At 47.5% G+C, this 20,132-nt stretch overlaps 8 protein-coding genes across 8 annotated transcripts; 5 read left to right on the top strand and 3 right to left on the bottom strand.

Moving 5' to 3' along the window:
* Nucleotides 1-108: 108 nt before the first annotated feature.
* Nucleotides 109-1,036, top strand: FVEG_14618 (hypothetical protein; the record flags this gene model as incomplete). The annotated part of the gene is made up of 2 exons (XM_018903552.1): nucleotides 109-280; nucleotides 330-1,036. 2 exons carry the CDS (start codon nucleotides 109-111, stop codon nucleotides 1,034-1,036), a joined length of 879 nt encoding a protein of 292 aa, XP_018742294.1.
* A 213-nt stretch (nucleotides 1,037-1,249) lies between these two features.
* On the top strand, nucleotides 1,250-3,352 carry FVEG_00259 (hypothetical protein; the record flags this gene model as incomplete). Its single annotated transcript, XM_018886690.1, has 1 exon — nucleotides 1,250-3,352. The coding sequence occupies one exon, from the start codon at nucleotides 1,250-1,252 to the stop codon at nucleotides 3,350-3,352; it is 2,103 nt and encodes a 700-aa protein (XP_018742293.1).
* A 729-nt stretch (nucleotides 3,353-4,081) lies between these two features.
* On the bottom strand, nucleotides 4,082-6,010 carry FVEG_00258 (hypothetical protein; the record flags this gene model as incomplete). The annotated part of the gene is made up of 8 exons (XM_018886689.1): nucleotides 4,082-4,132; nucleotides 4,185-4,570; nucleotides 4,626-4,792; nucleotides 4,843-5,350; nucleotides 5,423-5,507; nucleotides 5,559-5,650; nucleotides 5,703-5,739; nucleotides 5,789-6,010. 8 exons carry the CDS (start codon nucleotides 6,008-6,010, stop codon nucleotides 4,082-4,084), a joined length of 1,548 nt encoding a protein of 515 aa, XP_018742292.1.
* A 1,072-nt stretch (nucleotides 6,011-7,082) lies between these two features.
* Nucleotides 7,083-10,128, bottom strand: FVEG_00257 (hypothetical protein; the record flags this gene model as incomplete). Its single annotated transcript, XM_018886688.1, has 2 exons — nucleotides 7,083-7,904; nucleotides 8,473-10,128. The coding sequence occupies 2 exons, from the start codon at nucleotides 10,126-10,128 to the stop codon at nucleotides 7,083-7,085; spliced, it is 2,478 nt and encodes an 825-aa protein (XP_018742291.1).
* Nucleotides 10,129-10,656: 528 nt separating this feature from the next.
* FVEG_00256 (hypothetical protein) lies at nucleotides 10,657-14,396 on the top strand (the record flags this gene model as incomplete). Its single annotated transcript, XM_018886687.1, has 7 exons — nucleotides 10,657-10,790; nucleotides 10,847-11,096; nucleotides 11,148-11,210; nucleotides 11,273-11,683; nucleotides 11,736-11,904; nucleotides 11,959-12,009; nucleotides 12,061-14,396. The coding sequence occupies 7 exons, from the start codon at nucleotides 10,657-10,659 to the stop codon at nucleotides 14,394-14,396; spliced, it is 3,414 nt and encodes a 1,137-aa protein (XP_018742290.1).
* A 1,076-nt stretch (nucleotides 14,397-15,472) lies between these two features.
* Nucleotides 15,473-16,457, top strand: FVEG_14617 (hypothetical protein; the record flags this gene model as incomplete). The annotated part of the gene is made up of 3 exons (XM_018903551.1): nucleotides 15,473-15,967; nucleotides 16,037-16,395; nucleotides 16,448-16,457. The coding sequence occupies 3 exons, from the start codon at nucleotides 15,473-15,475 to the stop codon at nucleotides 16,455-16,457; spliced, it is 864 nt and encodes a 287-aa protein (XP_018742289.1).
* Nucleotides 16,458-16,761: 304 nt separating this feature from the next.
* FVEG_14616 (hypothetical protein) lies at nucleotides 16,762-17,777 on the top strand. The gene has a single exon (XM_018903550.1). It carries the CDS (start codon nucleotides 16,907-16,909, stop codon nucleotides 17,618-17,620), a length of 714 nt encoding a protein of 237 aa, XP_018742288.1. The 5' UTR covers nucleotides 16,762-16,906; the 3' UTR covers nucleotides 17,621-17,777.
* Nucleotides 17,778-19,774: 1,997 nt separating this feature from the next.
* Nucleotides 19,775-20,002, bottom strand: FVEG_14615 (hypothetical protein; the record flags this gene model as incomplete). Its single annotated transcript, XM_018903549.1, has 1 exon — nucleotides 19,775-20,002. The coding sequence occupies one exon, from the start codon at nucleotides 20,000-20,002 to the stop codon at nucleotides 19,775-19,777; it is 228 nt and encodes a 75-aa protein (XP_018742287.1).
* Between the last annotated feature and the right edge of the window lie 130 nt (nucleotides 20,003-20,132).

The raw sequence follows: 20,132 nt of genomic DNA on the forward strand, positions 1-20,132 counted from the left end.
GGCAATCAACGGCAAAAAATAATCCAACGTAACTCATTTTTTTTGTTTTCTTTTTCGCTATATTCTCACCTCCTGATCGTTCACAAGCTTCTGCTGGACTTTTCCAAGATGCCCGAGTTAAAGAAATATTTGGGTAAAGTCTACCTATGGCAATATGTCCCTAGTCTCATCGGATCAATCATCTTCACGCTTCTCTTCGCCCTTGCAACCATAGCCGTTGGACATAAAATGCACAAGTCGAAAACTCGCTTCTGTCTTCCCTTCTTCCTCGGTGGCGTCTGTAATTCTCCCTATCTCCCGTCCCTCTTTACACCTCTAACTATCTGTAGTCGAAGTACTGGGCTACTTCTTCCGAGCTCTATGCTACAACGCCACCGACTCGCTCCCTCTCAACATCATGCAAGCACTCTTTCTTCTGCTACCACCCGTGTTCTTCGCAGCGACGCTATACATGGTCTATTCTCGTTTAGTCCGGGCTGTCGGTGGAGAAAGCTGTTCTCTCATCTCTGTTCGCTGGACGACTCGGCTTTTCGTTCTTGGAGATGTTCTCACGTTCAATATCCAGGGCAATGGTGGTGGATTGCTCGCGAATGCGGATTTGGTTCACATCGGAAACATCATCGTTATTACCGGCCTTATCGCCCAGATCCTACTCTTCCTTGCCTTTGTAGCCTGCTGCGTTGTTTTCCATCGAAGGTTCAGGGTTCATTTGAGGCACACTAGCATGCCAGTTGCAATCCGTTGGGAGGCATACCTGAATATGCTTTACTTCACATCAGCTCTCATTCTTGTTCGAAATATCTTTCGAGTCGTTGAGTTTGCAATGGATAAGGAGGGATATTTGCAGCAGAAGGAATGGCCAACTTTTGTATTTGACTCGGTTTTGATGCTTTTGGTCATGGCTGCGTTTTATACGAGATATCCTGACAATCTTCAGCCGTATTCGAGACACTCGGCGATTGAGCTCGTGCCGAAGGATGAAACTCGGTCTGGAGAAGTTGGTGCTTCGAATCAGATGAGTGCAGATAGGTACTGAGTCTTATGTGGTAGCTCGGGGCTATAGGTCTCAACTGCAGATAATGCATCTAGCTCACAATTTATAGACATTCTTTATTTCTTTTCTTACCGCACATTATCACCATTCATCTCTACTATTTTAGGCGCCGTTTCTTGGTAAGCGCTCGTAGATCCTGGCTTGAAAACAGTCACCCAATAGGTGCCCTCCGATTCAGCCATTTACCAGGATGCAATGCGCAAGGCTGACTGCAAGTCTCAACTGACAGCAGCTGAAATGTCCTCCCCGCATCAAACTTGGCTTCTTCAGCTTCTTCAAATGGACCCTCTGTCTATCATCAGCGGCTGCGCTGGCCTCATCACGGCGATCGGCAGCTTGAGTGTATCCATCAATACTTTTGTACGCAGCTGTCGCGAGGCCCGCAGCGATTTAGACAGGGTATCACGCGAGCTCCATTCGCTCCAAACAGTTCTTGAACTCATTGAAGAAGACGCCAAAGATGTCACGAAGCCCTTCCCACCGACAATCCAACACCATGTATCGGGAATCGTCACAAACTGCGGCTCCGTGGTTCTCGAGGTCGAAACATGTATAAAGAAGTATGGAGATGGACGGATTAAGAGCCGAGCTGCTTGGGCGATTAATGGTCAAGGCGACATGGAGAAGCTAAGGTCCAGCTTGGAAGCTCACAAATCGGCCCTGGAACTGGCCCTTGACATGCTGTCTCTATCACTCACGAAAGATATCAAAACGGATACTACGGAACTTCGCGAAGATACAGCTGCTATCAAAGATGACACTGCTTTGATCCTACTGCAGATTGAACAGCTTCAAGCTCGGTTGCCCGATACCGCTGCTGCCCCGAATGATTACATTCTCCAGAAGTTCCTCGAGGATATGGCGACATATACTGAGACGACTCTTGATGTGGATCAATCCTATAGCGATGAAACTAGCTCTATAGCCTTGTCTATCTTAGATGAGGAGGACTATGAAAGGTCTAACGAATCTCTACAGCAAGATTCAACAATCATATCACCCCGACACCCAGGAGCAATGGAAGCCAACCAGTTGTCGGAGCGAGTAGACGCCTGCAGTAACCCTGCCAGACAATTTGCATCTCCAACATCTCACGATCATGGTCATGTTCAAAATACGATAACCACAATGGATGACATTCCCCATCGCCCAAAGAGACCCGATTCCCTATCTTCTTATTCTCAGTACTCCTTCGACAAAGAAGTTGCATTCAATTCCCTCTACAAAGCAATCGAACTCGGCAGTGGCCCTCAAGCGCAAGGTTCGAGCGCCCTAGAATTGGATTGTAGGAATGAAGAAACACAAAATCAAGTCGCACCTTCGCTCTTGCGAGTCCAAAAGAAACCTGTGGCTTCTGAATTTGCGCTGCTAGACGCCTTTGACCCCCGATGGCGAGAGCTCTATGGCGACTATCTCCATAACAAGGAAGCACTCTCGAATGACACGATCAGAGAAAACCAGGAGTTCGTTATTGGTATTCTGAAACAAGTCCAGATGGAGTTGCCAAATGATTCACACCATGATTATCCGCTGGCACCAAACAACTTTATCCGGGCGGAGAGTGACCAAGGTCACTCGCTGCCACAAGGCTCCCAGCAAACGAATCCTCTCATCTGGACTCCTCCTCCATTGCCTCAAAAAGCGATGCCGTATCATGTAAAGATGTTGGCACATATTCCACAAGACGAAGATGATACTGTTACATCACGGTCCAGGACAAAAGATATGCCCAGTCAAGAAGGATCCCATATCGAAAGGTTTAGAGGCAATGTGGTCGTTGATATACCAGTACCCGACAGTATCCTTGCCCGTATTCCTCAGTCTTCTACCCTAGAACGCAACGAATTCACACATTCAAGGTTCAGCTTCGTTACTTGCCCACCAGAAGAGTTTGGAGATCAGAATTATACATTGAGGGCCACACTATTTGCTCAGCCGCGACAAACGCAATTCATTTTAGTCGTGCAAATAGACCCTTACGATAAGGATTTTATCCGGCGCTGGGATCTAATTCACGATTCCATCGTATTTGCCCAGAAGAACTTTAAGAAGCTTGAGGCTGATAGAGGCGCGCATGATTTCTGGAAGCGAGTTGTTGTCCATTTACACCTACCCCATGGAAGGGAATGGGGACGCCGTAGCCTCGATCATCCATTGGTTGTGTTAGAGGCAATTGCAGGGAATCTGACAGTCAGCGGCAAACTCACACAAATAGGCTCTGAGCATCATGAGTCTATAGACAAGGACTCGTCAGAAATTGGAGGGCACCCGGTTTACGCCACCATGGCAGAGGTATAATTTATTCCACGACGGGAGAGAGACCTGCGCTGACCTTCAAAGTATACTGTCCAGCTACGCCACCTAGAGCTGCTAAATCATTCACCCGAAGCGACAGTAACCGCGGAAGTTCCAATCCAAGTTGTAATAACAACAGCTCGGGTTCCAGAAAGCTCATCGAAAATTCACTGGTTCAACAAATACATCCCATGGACATGCGCCATCAACAAAGTCCTCCAAGCTGAACATGTCATAGATATGAGCGAAATATCAGAAATCTTTCTATCTCGAGCTGAATTTTTATGGCAGGTTTCAGGGAGAGGAAGGCCTGTTTCTCACTTGAAGTATAAACCGCTTCCGGCATGGGATTTCAGTATCTTCAAATTCGACAGCCTAGCAGAGGAAATTCATTCAGACTGGTTAAAGGTACAGATACCATCGATGATAAAGAGTTTGAGTTTCAGTAGGTGGTTGAAATCAAGGATAAGTAGTAGCGATGAAGGTAGACGTTAATCTACTCACATAAATACACGAATTATGGTGCTCTAAGACTCTTTGATGTTTCTTCGTATGGAAGTACCTTGCAAAATTAAGTCCTTTGCCGTTATCATAGGCGCTCAGCTACATGTGCTTAATTGCAAACAGTTGACAAACCAAGTAAGGAACAAAGTCTAGCTAATAAATTCAGGCCCAAGATAGGTAACAGAAGAATATTGCCACTTGTCCCTCCGCTTCGTGTCTAACAGTCACTCACACCTCGATCGACTTAAACATGAGTTTCTTGGAAGGATCCGGAATAGACTGCAACCTTGGTTGGTAACTTGGAACTATTCATATCCATCCATTAACTCACCATATGAGCAAACTCCATATTGGGGTATCTTTCAGTAGCATCGCCCAAGTTCTTGACATCATATTGCAGTAATGCATGGGCCAGAATCATCTTGATCTCGTTTGCGGCGAAGAATCTTCCGGGACATGCATGTCGACCATACCCAAAGGTCAAGCTGCTGTGGTTCACACTAACAAACTGGTTATTTGCTGCTTTCTCGACTGACGCGCCGTCCTTGGCTTCAGTGCGAAGTCTGTAGAACCTCAGTGGGTCAAATTTCTCTGCGTGTGGGAAGACATTAGAGTCGGAGCTGACTGCGACCGCGGGGATCTCTATCGTCACGCCGGCTGGGATGACCTGACCGTTAGATAGAGTGAATGGTTTGAGGACCTTGCGTTGAAAGGAAGCTAGAAGAAATTTGTCAGTGAGTTTGCCTGCTGAGACTGTCAGGGTATGATTTACCCATGGTTGCAGGATGAACCCGAAGTGTCTCCTTGAGGAAGCTGTCCATCTTCTTCATGGATTGCAGGGCGTTGCTCGTGAACTGGCCGCCGCTCTGCGATAATGCTTCCCGGACCTCTTCTCGAAGTTCTATCTGCAGGTCTGGCAAAGCCGCCAAGTCATAGAATCTGCTTCTTCTTTAGAGATATGCTGAATATGGATAAGGTAAAGGACTCACGCATTTGTGGCCGTCAACGTCGTAGTGTGAACGGCTGCAAAAGTAAGACCAAGTTGCACCTTGGCCAGAATTTGGCTATTCTTATCAGGGAACTTATCCTTTCCATCGATGAGCCACTGCATGAAGTCGTCAGGCTTCTCATAGGATGGATCATTCATGGCATCGGTTCTCCTTCTGACCACGGGGTCGAGAAAGGCTTCGGCTTCTGAAATTCGCTGGTATAGCTTCTTTACCTCGGGGAGACTTTGAGCCCGGAAAGTACGTAGCCAGGGGCGCATGTTTTGCACGGCACGCTGGGCGCCCATGACTTCCATGGTGTAGTTGATGGCTGCGTCGAGGTACTGCTCGGAGCGACAGAGTTCGGGGCCGATGAACAAGCGACCTGACACCATACCGACGATACGAAGGAGAGCGCGATGGATGTTGATTTCTGTCCAGTCATCGCATGGTGGTATGGTGAGATTCATTGAATCTCTGACTTCAGTTGCGATGGTCAAACTAAGTCGAGCTGGGTATTGTTAGAGAGGCTCTGCAGAAGAACTTAAGGCGCCCGACTTTAAAATGCCTAGGAGGAACTTACATAAAGATGGAGTCAGTTTTCCTTTGATAGTATGCGGAATGATGGGTACTGATGTCTCGATCTTGGTGTATTTGGTTTCCATCGACTATCGACATTGTTAGATGAGTAAGTCAAGGTGCCAAGCAAGTATACAAACCTCATCAACGGCAGCTTCCATGCTAAGAGTAGCATCAGGCAGCTTCTTGAGCTCGGGGAGGAAGTCAGGTGAGATGACGATGGTGAGAGAAGCTAGAAACATTAGCTTGACTGAGGGTTGTGATAGAAGACAGCAGATACTTACTTCGCGATGTCGTTATCAGGAAAACGCCGTCCTTGAACTGATCATCTGTGAGCTTTGATACTAGCCCGAGCAAACGGTGCTCTTACCTTTTGATATCCTGCGGAGTACAGTTTCCTGGCTCCTCCCAAATACGCCTGTCTGCGCTTTTCCGTGTTACCAAGCTCTTCGCCGATGGTAGGGATACTCCATAGTCGCAATACGTTGGCCACTCTTGGACCGATAGCGGCCAAAACGCAGGCGAGTAGCGCAGTAACAGGTAGTGGCCATCGGTTGGCTACAAGATCGAGGAGTGATTGCGTGTTGCCCATGGTCAAGAATTATCGTTTGAAGGGTTCAAGAAAGATGCTTGTGGATATGGCTGCTTGTGACTTAGTTCTTGGATGGTAGTGGATATGGATATTTCTTAGACAATCTATATACTTGAGCAGCGAGGCACGAGTATAAATACTGCAGTCATAACAGCAAATTGTAAGAACACGGGGCCAAGATCCGAAAATAAATCGGTTTCGGGAAGTTATTCATTACCGTCTGGCGCCTGCGTCATGATCGACACAACTACCGCGTAATAAGAATACCCCGATTGGCTTTTCTATCTTGCTGTAACATAAGAGAATATGTGATAGCCACAGGCTCTACTGAAAGAAGTAAGCGACCTCATGACACAGCGTATACGCGTATAGCCGTCGGGGCTTAGAACGCGCCCTATCTTGCATTGCCTCGAATCAAAGACATAATAGAAGGTTGGTAACGGCATTAGAATCGTGTGCCTAGCTTAAATTAGTTTGTTTCATATGTTGTTTGCCCCTATTACATGGAGGCTCTATAGCTACTTGTGATACATTTAAGCTCGTGGGGCATGATCGGCACCGAGACCGAAACCGAGACCGACAAGAATGCAACCCCAATTTCGTCCACAAGCACGAATACAAGAAGCCAAGAGCTGCCGATCCCTCAGAAGTGTGACTCGACATCGTCTTTCTAAATACGAATCAGGGAACGCCCAACTTAGCCATAAGCTACACCTAAGACTCTACAATTTGCCGATGAGCAAAGGCTACGGTTCGACTTCCATGATCTTAGGGCAAGAACTGTTCATAGCTGCAGTTTTCTATGGCCATTCCATCCACTGGTACATATCACTTATTTCCAGCTTAGGAAGCCAACTAATCCAATACGCAGCTGAAACGTCCGAGATGCCCTCTACCAAACGATTTCCAATGTCGCCTAGACACCAAAATGTACGAAAGCGGTGGAGAAGAACGGCATAATGAGCTAGAATAACCAGAGCTTCGGGAATTTGCTTCTCCAAAAGCATCAGAAATCGCCATGGATCAGGTTTGACCACGCCATCAAGCTATGTACTCCCCAGCTGTTGGGCCCTTAAATGCGACGCATCACAAACCCGAGAGCCTCAGTCGCCTCCTCGCCCGCTTTTCTAGATTCGTGGTTGAGTTCAGACGTTTCGAGCATTAAAACCAGTGCTGCATAGTCCGCTGAAGCAGCATGTGAGTCATAGAACTCTTCTTTCGATGCGTCTATCAGCCACTGGGATATCTTGCAGTTGACAAAGCCGGTGCTAGCTCTCTCCCCCATGACTCTAGCTCCACGATGGAGTCTCACATAATTCACCAGGCAGTTGAGAGTCGTAGCGAAATCTTGGTCCGGTAAACCTGCCACAGTCTCCGCGAGGTAGTGTAGTGCTAAGAGGGAGGCAAAGAAGAATTGAGATGTTGAGTTGGATTTGGAAGTATCACCAAGACACTTATTGAAACCACGGAGAGCTTGATGGCGGAGGTGTGCCGCGGTGTTTATATAAGACCCGGCCGCTTGTTTGTCGATAGTCTTGAGGTGCATCGCAGATAAAGCGAGAAGCTGATTCATTAGATAAGGCGTTTTTAATGACGTGGTCATGCAGCCGCTGGCGAGTGGCTGAAGCCGGTCCGTCACCATCATCCAATCTGTCATGTTTTCTTGAACATGGTAGAGCAGATTCAAGTGGCCAAGAGTGGAGATGTCCTCGGACTCAATGTCATGTAGGTCCAGGGGTGAGGAAACTGGTAAGTCTTCAAATACACTGGCTGCTGGGAAAGCAGAATCTGTCGTACATTCTGTTTCGTAAGGAGAAGTGCCAGTTTTGAGTTTCCGCGGCGGTGCATAGTGACATGTTCTCTCAGAAATAGAGCAGTTACCGGATTCTGGTCGCTAGCATGGAGAATTTAGCAAAATATTAGGGTAATCGTGCCAGACAGAACAACAACCTTTTCGTCACACTTAATGTGACGCTTCTTGCAAATAGTGCACCCATTACGGGACTTGCGATGACCTTGTCAGAGCTTCTTCGTACCTCCAGCTTGCATCTTGGTCATGGGATTATACTGCCTAGATTGACTTTGATAAGAGTGTTATTTTGAGTTGATAGTCCCCACAGCTGACGGCTCACATCACGCGCTTCACACACATGTTGGTTTAACCGTTATAATACGCCATACGCTAATGAAATGGATGCAAAAATATCAGCCTAATGAAAACATAGTATTTCTTCCTGGATTAGTCCCTTTCCATATCTTTCAATTGTCTCTCCTTCCATAACCCCATCGACGTACGACTCACCCACAAGCTGCTAATGGTTGTCAGACGATCGAATTATATAAGGGACGCCTCCTCCCAAGATGACTGCAACCGTGTCTCCCCGGCAAGTGTTAGACGGCCCTATACCTATCCGTCTATCAATAGTTATAATGAAAGACCGATCGAAGCAAAAGTTCTGCACAAGAGCTATATAGTCTTCTTCGATACCATCTGTTGACGCCTCATGAATCTGCAATTTCACCATATCATTGCTCGTTTGTTGATGAAGCGGCCATGCCGTATCCTCTCGACGGTTTAAAAAGCCGTATAGCCACGATGCACCGTCCGAGATGCTTTGGCCCATGCCTTTGCCACACAGATAATGCTGACTGGCTGTTGTTGTTCTGATGAACTGTTCCATCCATGTGAGTGCATCGTTGAGTGGAGTGAAGGACAAGGACAAATTTATGATTGGTGCCATTTTCGCGTCAAATTCATCAGGTGTTTGCCCATGAGGAGATGAGTCAATGTTGAACCGATGGACATGAGCCACTTGATCGACCCTGAAGCCTTCAAGTTGTAGAATCGAACTGTTCTCAAAACCTGATTCTGGGCTATGGAGGCTTAATTCTAAGCCATCAGCGGCTCTGTACTGGTTGGGAAACCAGAGCCTTGCCGGCTTCAAAATGTTCGAGTATTCTATGTACGCAAAGCTTGTCGAGATTCCTTCATTGTATGAAGCGAAGTCGCTCCAGTCAGGGCACCAAGAAGGGAGAGCCAGGTCGTTTACACGCCGGTTCCTCGTCTCCGTCCCGTCTATACCCCGAGCGCGAGTGAGAACAGCAAGGGAATGCTTTCTTTTCAGCAAGAACCTTGCTACTCGTTGATATAAAGTCGCCGTGTCGATAGTGTAGTCTGGTTTGAGCTCTTCTGGCAATTCTGAGGCGTCACCCTCGAGTGCTAGACCCAAGACGCCATAGACCTTATCTCTCTGGGCGGGAGCGGTAAACTTGACTTGTGTGATTGACATCAAGGCGGCAAGGGGCCAGCGCGTTTGGGCGCGTCGAAGATTAGAGATCGTGTCGACATTTCTTAGCTGCTCGGGAATCTGAGGAAGTCGTAGATACCCTGATCTCCGCAACCATCCTACCGCCCAGCCTAAAGACTCCCAAGCGTAGTGGCAGTCTCCATGGAGGATGATTGGATCTTCTTGCGAGAGAACGACTTCTTGAACAACCCATATTCTGGTGAACCACCTCAGCTCCGTCAAGACCTTGATGTACTCCCATTGGCTATCGTTCAATGGAGGTAAGCCTGATGCAATATGTGCGCTTTTGTCGTAAGTGCGGACAGGTATCTCAGACAGAGCTTTCGCTCGTGGGTTTTGTTTTCGAAAAACAGTATAGATATCGGCAATCAGGTTCCATGCGACATGAATTGATGGTAATTGCGCCTCTCCAAGCCATATCAGAGTTCTCACAGACTGACTGTATATCCTTCCCATCATGGCCACTTGTTGTGATCGCTCGTGCAAATCTTGTTGATTGATACAGATGCTATCGATCCATATGTGAGTGACCCGAGGGTCAAGGCCACTGTTTTCAACGCTGAATATCTGCAGGCGTCGAACACAGATCGCAAGATCATGGGAGAGCTGTATTTGGTTGCTTTGCGGTATCGCCTTTACAGAGACACCTGGAGACCAAGCGTGACTTACAGCATAATATGGCGGGGCGTTGGCCAGTACGGTGTCTTCCAAATGCCCAGAAACAGGGCTATCAAGATCTGTGCCCAAGCGCATCAATCGGAATTGACCGCGCAATAAAGAGCGATACGCACCGTTGACTGAGGTAGGCATTATTTAGTAGATAGATAGTAATGTTAAATCAACGTGAGCTGTAAGTTTGCGGTACTATTCAGTCAGGGCCAAGGCAGGGCAGGTTGGGAGGGATATGAGATCGGGCATTGAGTGCATTGTAATTGATGCACACCCTGTCAGCCTGTTTTCCAAAGTGTACGGGGCAGTGCCTCTGCAGCAGGCTGGGCGCTTAAAGTGAGACATGCTACACGGCACACGTCAATAGTGGCTTGCTCCCAAAATAGCAACGAGAGTCAGGTCACACCGCACTATCGGCGCCCGCCCTTCAGCCTGGTTTATGCATTGCTTACCTGCGTGACGCGAAAAGAGGCAAGTTAACATTGGCAAGGGTCTTCTATTAGATTATGGATACTCCCTAACAGAGTATGATTACCACTCACAATTGTGAAGCCCTTCCAACCCCTCTTCTCCCATATCTGCCGCCCTCAAGACTTTCACAAACTCAAGGACTCTACAGGTTACTTGAAATAGCAAGAAGAAAAGAAAACAAATTCACGCCAGGCAGCTATGGCTAATACCTTTAGTGGCTCGGGAGTATCGGAAATCCTTCCAGCCCAGCAATCTGAGAAGCGTAATCTTGGCATTATCCAGGTTTATCCTGATTCAAGGAACACTACCGCCACCAAAGAAAAGGAAATAGAGTATGTAACATCCCTATCATTATCGCCAAATGTTCGGACTCCTAAGTTGATCTTAGCATCTTTGTCTTGCATGGCCTTGACGCTAGGTCGGACAAAACCTTTGTCGCGTGGAGAGTCGATGGTGAAAAGGGTTCCGGCGATGTGCATTGGCTCAGTGATGAGCACATGCTGCCGTCACAGATGCCTCAGGCACGTATTCTCACGTATGATTGGAATGCGAATTACGACAAGACGGCTTCAAAAGAGACAATGCGAGCTCATGCGGATACACTACTCGAGGATATACATAAGAACAGAGCCGAATTCGTGAGCTCCTGACCTAGCCACAAAAGATATTTTGATACTGACGTATAGAAGAATAGGTCTCAAGTTCCAATCATCTTCATTGCATCATGCTTTGGAGGCGTCTTACTGTCAGCAGTACGTTCCATTCTGGAGGAGGTATTATGCAATATCGGAAGCTGACTTGACGTTTCTCCCAGGCCTTAGTCGGGGCCCTAGAACTGCAACACCCTCAAATCGAACTGAGAAGAGGGATCTTTGACTCTTGTATTGGTATTGTATTTCTGGGAACTCCCTTCCGTGGCAGTTGGGACTTCGGAACCCAAGTGGCTCTCCAACGGATAGAAGCGGCCAGAAGGGCAAGCCCTGAAGAGAACGTTCAATACTCCATGGAGCTCGTCCAGTATTTGAAAAGAGGGACAGACGATAATCCAAGTCCTTTAGATGACCTAATGCACAGGTTCGATGCAAGCATGGAGAACGCGAAGTTCAAAATCCCCCGCGCAGAGCTGTACGAGACATTGCCTGCACAGTTTGCCGGTCCACTCTCGAGATTGTCGCCAGAAGAAGTCAACAAATTGACAGAGATTGATAAGCATGGTGAAGGCATAGTAAGAAAAACGTCCCAAAATGCTGTGAAGGGTCTTAGTCTGACAGTCTTAGGTGGTCTCTCACACATCAGCAGTCCACAGCGGTGGGGATGGGTCCGCGCAGCCCATGCGACACAATATGCTGCACAAATTCAACAGCCCTGATAACTCCGCCTTCCAAAGTTTATGTCTGAGGTTAAAACAGTTTGCTGAGGGTGCTGCGAAAACCATAGAATCAAGAGGTATGTTCATATCGGAAAGAGGCAAAGAGTTTGGCTCACATATTTGCCTTCTAGATCAAGCCCGTTTGAACGAGTCAGAGGCTCCTGCTAGTAATCAACTCAAATGTAAGTATAAGAAGATGGTGCGAGGATCTTATATATAGCTGACGACAATAGCGTGGGCAGAAGTTTTGAGCTTTCGCGACATGAACCGTCGCCACCTCGAACTTCAACAAAATAAGGCAATCCCGGGGACTTGCGAGTGGCTTTTCAAACACGAGAAATACACAGCTTGGGAAGAAGGTGATTCCACAGACGCTTCAGATTCCATTCTCCTCATCGAAGGCAAGGCTGGTTCTGGAAAGTCTACCTTAATGTATGAGGCAGTAACTCGCGCTGAAGCCATGCTCGACGAGGCGAAGCCCATTTGCCTGTCTTACTTTTTCAACGCAGCTAAAGACGAAGGTTTGACTATTCACATCTCTCCACAAGGACTTTATCGGTCCTTCTTGTCCCAACTCTTGAAAAAGCTCAATCCATCACCAGAGGTCGTGGCGATCGTGCGAGAATGGGGTCCGGCCAAAGACGCTCGACAAGCGACGTTGGAAGATGTTATCATATTAAAGCACAAGATATCAAGCCTGCTTGCTACCTTTGATGGCAGAAGAGTACGAATCTTTATTGATGCCATCGACAAGTGCGGCAGTGGTAGAGACGAAAACATGGACAGTACCATTGAAATGATCAGATACATTCAAAGTCTGAACGGGAAGGGACCAAAGGTTTTGACTCTTTTCTCTGTTCGTGATAGAGCACAGTACGGGTCACATCTTTGGGCGCCGACCATCGAGATGAGTCGCCATAACCAACGAGATATTCACAAGTATTTGAGCGATGAGCTGAAGTACTCGAAGGACCCAGCGACTCGCGAACAGGTTATCTGGACGTTACTGCGCCGTTCGTCAAATAACTTTCTCTGGGTCAAGCTTGTCGTTGCAACCCTCAATGCAAAAGCAGACGCGGGACTCGCGGATGGCAAATGGAGAAGTGAAGTAGATCGCTTACCAAAAGAGCTGGGGAGCCTTTACGAGGATCTTTTGAACAATTTAAACTCCGAGGATCGAGCAGAAGCCTTCATGCTACTGCTGTTGAACCAGGTACGCATCAGGCCACTACAGGTGCATGAGATGCATTCCGCCCTGGAGTACGCCAGGGGTAGTGACAACAAGCCTAATAAGGATGGGAGAACAGAGGAGGTATTCGAAGCGCATATTAGACGGATCGCCCGTGGCTTCATCGAAATCCAAGCCAGTGAGCAACCGAATGGTCCTTTTCGCCCCTGGGGTCTCAGAGGTATTCCAGCTTTGCAAAATTCTGAAGACCTCTGTGACCTTCCCGAGGAAAATGGTTGGACACCACCACCAGCAAAGCGTCTAGTTCAATTCACGCACGACTCTGTGAGAGACTTCCTGGACAAATACGCATTGATAGAGCAAGATATCAAACCCTGCGAGGGCTCATCAGGTCCTCGCGCTCATTTCGAAATCGCTAAGCTCTGCATGCGAGCAGCAGGCCATGGGAGCAAAAAAGAATCCTTCCTCCCATACGCCGCCCATTTCTGGACTGCCCATGCTCGCAAAGCAAACGAGGTGATCGCAGATAACTTCCAGCCCCCGAGGTTCATCACGAAATGTGACTACAAGACCAAGGGCATAGTCTCGCGGTATAAAGAGCACGCAACTGAGCCCTTCAGTCTCTACCACATACCGAGAACTGAGATCCCCAATACCGGCTGGCTGGATGACAAAGCAACCATGCTGATGCTTTTGGCCTTCGAGGGCTGTGGGGCTCTGATAATGAAGCACGGCGAGACATGTACACGCAAAGATTGTCGTGAAGATAAGTCTACAATCCAGGATGCCTTTGCTTTGGCTCTGCTGCGTGGTTGGAAGGCTGGTGTTGAGGCGATAGGAGATCTCGCACGAGAAAGATCAATAGATCTTGATCCCACTATCAAACCTCGTTTTACGAGAGGTATCTGCCCACTCCGGAGGGTTTGTTCACGCAACCAGCATGAGGTCCTGGAGTCGGTTATGAAAATCGGATTGAAACCAACCTCCAGGGCAGCAAGAGATTCAGCACAGGTCTCGTTTTGCGAGGCTGTGAAGCTTGGACATGAGAAAATTGTCGAGCTATTTTTGAAAGATGCAGGAGGCAATGCTATCGACTTGCTATCTTGGCGGTCGGGGCAAGGTTACACAGCGCTTCATTTTGCGGCTTCAGCTGGGAGGTGGCATATCTTTGATATGTTGTTAAAGAGTTTGGATGATGTGCCGCCCGAGCTACTCAATATCGAGGCAAATGAGGGCGAAACGGTCTTGGATATGGCGGAGCGGGGCAGGAGGAAGCACCAGATGAGACGTGATAGCGATCGGATCATCCAGGAAATCCAGGATATTTTGGAGCAGTGGACAGGAAGGTATGCGCTTAAGAGATTACGTTTTTCTTTTTAATGTTTTAATATTTTCATTTCCTACAAAGTGTCGTTCAACGGAAGACTCGTTTTTCATTGATACCTATTCGCGTGGTTGACTAGGTTCTCTCTGCCGGAATAAGCTCTCAGCCACAAGCCTCAACTGCAAATAACACTTCTAGCCCACAACTTAGACATCGATATCACGATGACTGACCAATGGCTACAGCATAAAGCTAGTATGATATGAACCTATCGCGTGGTTGACGTATTCTAAATACCTGCAATCTATAAACTGTAAAGCCGTCCATTTTCTCGAATAAAGCAGATCCTCACATTTCCTTCGGCCCCTATCCGCTCTCGTAAGCCTTTTTCAAGAAAGAAGGCCGCTACCCAAATCTGTTTCAGACACCGTTGGGGCTGAGCGGCTGAGCGCCTAATGTCCTGCGTAACCCGGTAGAAATTACAAGGACCGGCGCTTTGTTTGCAAGCTGACATTGCCAAGTGCTGTACCGCTTACGCCACGTTTCCACTGTTACCCAAAGCGCTTGCACAGCCGTCCCCATGGGGCATGTCTTTACCTGGATTGGTGCGTCAAGTCAGGCTTGGACTGGTTGGTCGGCCTTTCTTGCCGCCGAGCTTTATTTACTAGAACCTGGGGATTGAAAATAGGATACGGTACGCGAGTGTTGGGCCTGTCGGGTCGAGGGCACCTGTAGCCAGCTGAGTAATGATCCTTGTGGAATTGGTGCAGAGATCAGCGAGAGGGCCGACCCCTACCGGGTGGTGTCTTGAATTCAGAAACGCCAAGATAGGACTTCCAGTTTCTCGTCTAAAGCAATAGGGCTCTGAGCGGAAAGGGGTGCACACAGGCGCCGAGTCTACTCTAGACATTTGGCATAAGGCTCTAGCTTCCTACATAAAGGTTCAGAGGTTGTCTTTAAATCAATGTTTTGTTTCTTCTGTGTAACTCATCGGTTAAAAAAACACGCATTTTGCCCAAGAAAAATCATGTTGTTCTTATTTCTTTCTCTCCTCATGCTCCCTTTTACACAAGGCCAGACTGGTTGCAATTTCTACTATAGGACTTGCTTGTTGGCCAATGATCGATACACCATGGCTCGATGCCTTCTTCTAATCAACACACTCGATTACACCATGAAGTGTGTCGGGTGGCAGCAAGACCAGATTCTTCACATTGATCTATCAAGATACCCTCATATTCAGGATATTGACATCGTGCCCACGCTCGATACCTATAATTGGGGATCCTATACCTGGAATGAGGTAGACTGGGAATGGCAGGATTATGATAGGAGGCGGACCTTCACCCCTCGCGGACTCATCGTTGCAGTCGCCGAGTACTGTACATACACAAATTCCTGCCGGAAGGAGTTCTTCGGTCAGATTTGGGCATGTCCATACGAGGATATGACGGAGTTTATACCTTGCTTGTATTGCGAGGGTACAAAGACTGAAGATATCGAAGACTTGGAAGATTTCATTAGGGATGTGAAGTTTGTGCCGGTGAGCGACAAATTGTATTCGCCGATGAAGTGGGAACAATATGCGGATGAAGTATTTTGTGACCCTGGCCTTGACATTAATAAAGTGAGCTACAGATAAATAATCATACATCTCCATTTCCTGTTGTGGCACACAAACTGACATCTCTAACAGGATGGTATAGACCCCTTCCCCAATATAAGAGGTCGGGCGCAGGGAGACGCTACAAAATCCTACCGGTACACGTACACCAAATCCATCAAATATCCAATCAGCAACCCCCCTACCCCCAATGCTACAGAAATGCCTAGTGATCCAACCCAGACAGCAGAAGACAGCGGTGAAGAGGAAGATGAAGTTAAATCTATACCAAGAGAGGTCGCTGCCGGGACTACCAAGCGCAGAAAGGCTGCACCGGCAACTACAAGTCCACCGAAACCCACTGCCTCAAGCCCTGCAAAGAACGGCACTGGTAGATACGCAGTCGTCGATGCCAATGTTTTGGGATTACTATCTGTAGTCGCGATTCTACTGTAGGTACCCAGCCAACCCTTTGTCACTATGATTAAAATTAACGTACGACAGTCTAGTTTAAGTGTAAGACATTTCAGCTGAAGGCTTCTTCATCTTTGGTACAGAGCACGTTGATAGTAGAGCACGGTTGCAAAGCGTCAGGCATAGGCAGGGGGATAAAGAGACATTTTCTTGTACCTTTTTGATGAATTTTTCCTTAGGTACCTACCTACTCATGAAAGGGAAATTGATATAGTTCATCTAGTGTGCAGTGTCCGTAATTCAGAACCACCTGATTCAAACACTGGCCTCTGGCATCTTGTCATCTATGTCGGAAAATCTACGGTCAAGACCGTCCTCTGGTCGTTGGCAATTTTCTTCTGCACAAGTCCCCCCCGCTTCGGCGGCATCATCTGACCATGAACAAACATAGATTCCAAATACTCAATATCCAGCCCAGTTTGTTAAATACATATTGTACTCGCGCGATCCATTTCTCAAAAGTATCACGCTCATCCAAAGACATCTAGGATGGCCACCAAAACCCCTCATATTCCCCACATCCACCTCCTCTGCATGGAAGAACAATTCAGCGATGCCTTCCACGTCGCCCGCAACAGCCGCAAACTCCCCGACTCCGTCTCAATCGAGATTCACAACTGCGCTTTATCCCAACTATCAAGTAAAGTCAAATTTGACACCATTGTCTCACCCGCCAACTCCTATGGCCGTCTTGACGGTGCCTTTGACGACGCTATTTCTCGACAGTTCTCCCCGCGCGATGATTACCATGCCCTCACTGGCGTTGCCCAAGCTCAGCTTTACAAGACGTGGCGTGGTTTCGCACCGCCGGGCACCTGTACTTTGGTAGAAATCCCAAAGGAGTTCGAGGCAAGATCGCGGAATGTTTATGGAACACGTCGTGTTGCGCTTTGTCCGACGATGCGGATGCCTGCTGACGTGAGATGGGATAAAGAGGTTATTTATGAGTGTATTTGGAGTCTGCTTTGTGCTATTGACAATCACAATCGCGATGCTTCTGAATATGATCGGATTGAGAGTGTTCTTATGACTCCATTGGCAACAGGTGTAGGAAGGGTTAGTCCAGAGAAGTGGGCTTTACAGACTATTCTGGCGATGAAGCATTTTGTCGAGGCTTCTGAGAATCCAGAAAAATGGAGTTCTTTGGAGTGGGCTGATCTTGGTAGAACCTGTGCTGAGACACAGCTCACCTGGACAAAATAGAGTGGCTTTCGTTCAAGGTACGGAATGTATCACGTCAATACCGCTTATGCATAAAGCTTTTAGTTGAACCTGATTATGTTTACAAAATACTTGTCATTATCGGACTGATGCCTACTACATAATGAAGAGACCAGAGCTTCAGCTCTCTCAACACAGAACGTCGCCCTCCCACATTTCAGTCTCTCCGATCTGGTCGCACATACCAGTAATACCATCTTCGCCATATTTGATGCAACGCGCAATCCTCATAAGGAATCATATCAAAGTTATTCTTCCACCTGCACTTGTCGCACTCCATGACACCATCGGCTGCACAGCCCTCCAATGCTTCATGATCACAGGCAATCTTTGAGTAACAGCGCGCATGCAGTTTACGATAGGGAGACGAACGCTCATAGAAGCCATGTCCGGCAATGAGATCAGGACACTTTACACATTTTCAACGTTCTGCAAGAGCTTCAGGAGCGAAGTGGCTGTAACAATCGTCCAGTTGGAAAGAACGTGATGCTTTCAGGTTGTTGACGAATTCGTCAAGCTGGGGATCTTTAGCGTCCCATGAGGTATCATTGCTTTGTAAATGTACCTCAAAAGACAAGCTTAACAGGGGCAAGAGTAGGTCTGATACGCCTTGTCCGACGGCTTCGGGAGATGCCTTCAAACGCTGTTCATTACGTACGAAGTATTTCCACGAATGGAACGAAAAGCTCATAATTGCGTACTCGCCAGCACCTACACGAAAGTCATTAGCATTAGTCATTCCTGTGAGAAAGCGTTCTTACGATCTGTGGTGGCCTTTGAAGCCGCTATGAAAAGACAGGACACCATAGAAAGTATGATTTTGAAAGCTTCATAGGTTTCCGCCTTAGAGCCTCCTCTCGTTAGGTTGAAATATTTAGTAACTGCATCTCGAAATTCCTTTAAGTAGCTCGATCCACAAACATAGATCGAATTAGCGCGGGTATCGTGTAGTTGCGAATAAAATTTACTGAGAACATTCAAGGATTGGTCCTGAATAGAGTCAAGATATCGGCGGCCGTTGGTTGATACTGGGAGCTCTAATCCCCACGATAAAAGCCCTAAACAACAGGTGTGCCATTTGCTTCCGTCGCCCTCCTTTTCGCAGTAATTCCCAATGAGTGGAAATTTGCAGCCATGGCAGTAAAATGCAACTCTCGGCAGAAATGTAGCATGCAGTAGATACCACCATTCTGCTGTTGATAATCGCTTTCCTTGGCGAAAACGATTTCGCATCGGTCGCACGTGAAGTGGGTTGCATGGTATCGACGACCAAGAGCTGTCACGAAGTCACCTATTATGGGCTGCAGGCACTTGAAGCACTGAACGTCCTGTCGTCGACTGTAGTCATCCTTACATAGTAATTTGGGTTGGATGCCGTTTCCCTCTTGCAATAGGTGATAGCCGCTTTCGAGAGAGACCCCACAGTCCTAGAATTTCTGTTATAATCTCAGACACATGAGGCAGCACAAGTGTAGTGCATACAAAGCATTTGAAACATCCGACATGCCATGTCCCTCCTAATGCTCTCATATGATCCTTTACAATACTCCGGAGACAGCCGTAGCAAGTAGTTGTGCTAGCCAGCAGAACAGGCCAGATTATTTGCAAGTCCACCCAGTTGCTAGACTCTTGCTTCCGAAAGGATGGCCGCACTAGATCCTTTGCATAAGAAATTGCCTTCTCTCGTGAGAAAGTCACAAGGGAGGTGGCGTTCTTCTGGGATTGTACTCGACCTTTATCCACCGCTTTTAACGTGGCCACATCTTCAACTTGCGGTGGTTGACTCTCAGACTGAGCTTTAATAAAGTCGCACCTGTATGCCTGGCTGTTGATGACGAGATTGTAGAACTCAAAATCGAGCTCAGAAGGTGCATTACCAGACACAGTATCCATCCACGTGAAAAAAGCTGAGATTGCCAGCGTTGTTATCAAAGATTGATTCACAGTCCAACTTGACGCTCGGGTTCCAGGATCGCAGAGATTGGGCTTCTGAAGCAGCTGCCTTTATCCTCGGTGCATTCTTGCGAACGTCCTTCTGGATGATTGACAGAGTCTCGCTAGTCGCATTAGCATAAAGAACATTATGGGTTAACTTTCTACTTACAGTTCAAGAAGATTCAAAAGAAAGGTGATCGACTATTGCTGCCCTCTGAGCGCACCTAGCAGCTCCTTGAGGCGGTCTTGGTTCCAGATGAACTTAATCTTAGCCCAGACTCCCGGGTTCTTAGACCGAAGGCCACGTGTTTCTGCTTCCAAACAGCTGAAGGCAACCATGCAGCCAGTGAGCGCTGTCTCAAAAGCTGTCCAAATTTCTGTTTTTGACGCCCAAGCTTGTGCAAGATCGTCTCTTCGAAGGACCTTCATCTGAAGTTCCGATAGACCGACCGATACTAATTATCGTTGACTCGGAACATATCATTGCGATGACAGCCGGAACGTCTTTATATTCTCCAGCGAGATCGTGGAGCTTTTTACAGGTTGAGAGACATGTCGC

Source organism: Fusarium verticillioides, chromosome 1 (assembly GCF_000149555.1).
Source record: "Fusarium verticillioides 7600 chromosome 1, whole genome shotgun sequence".
NCBI classification, from domain to species: Eukaryota; Fungi; Ascomycota; class Sordariomycetes; order Hypocreales; family Nectriaceae; genus Fusarium; species Fusarium verticillioides.

Coding starts and splice junctions, on each gene's coding strand:
- FVEG_14616 (XM_018903550.1), top strand. CDS start 16,907: ATGGCCACCAAAACCCCTCATATTCCCCACATCCACCTCCTCTGCATG.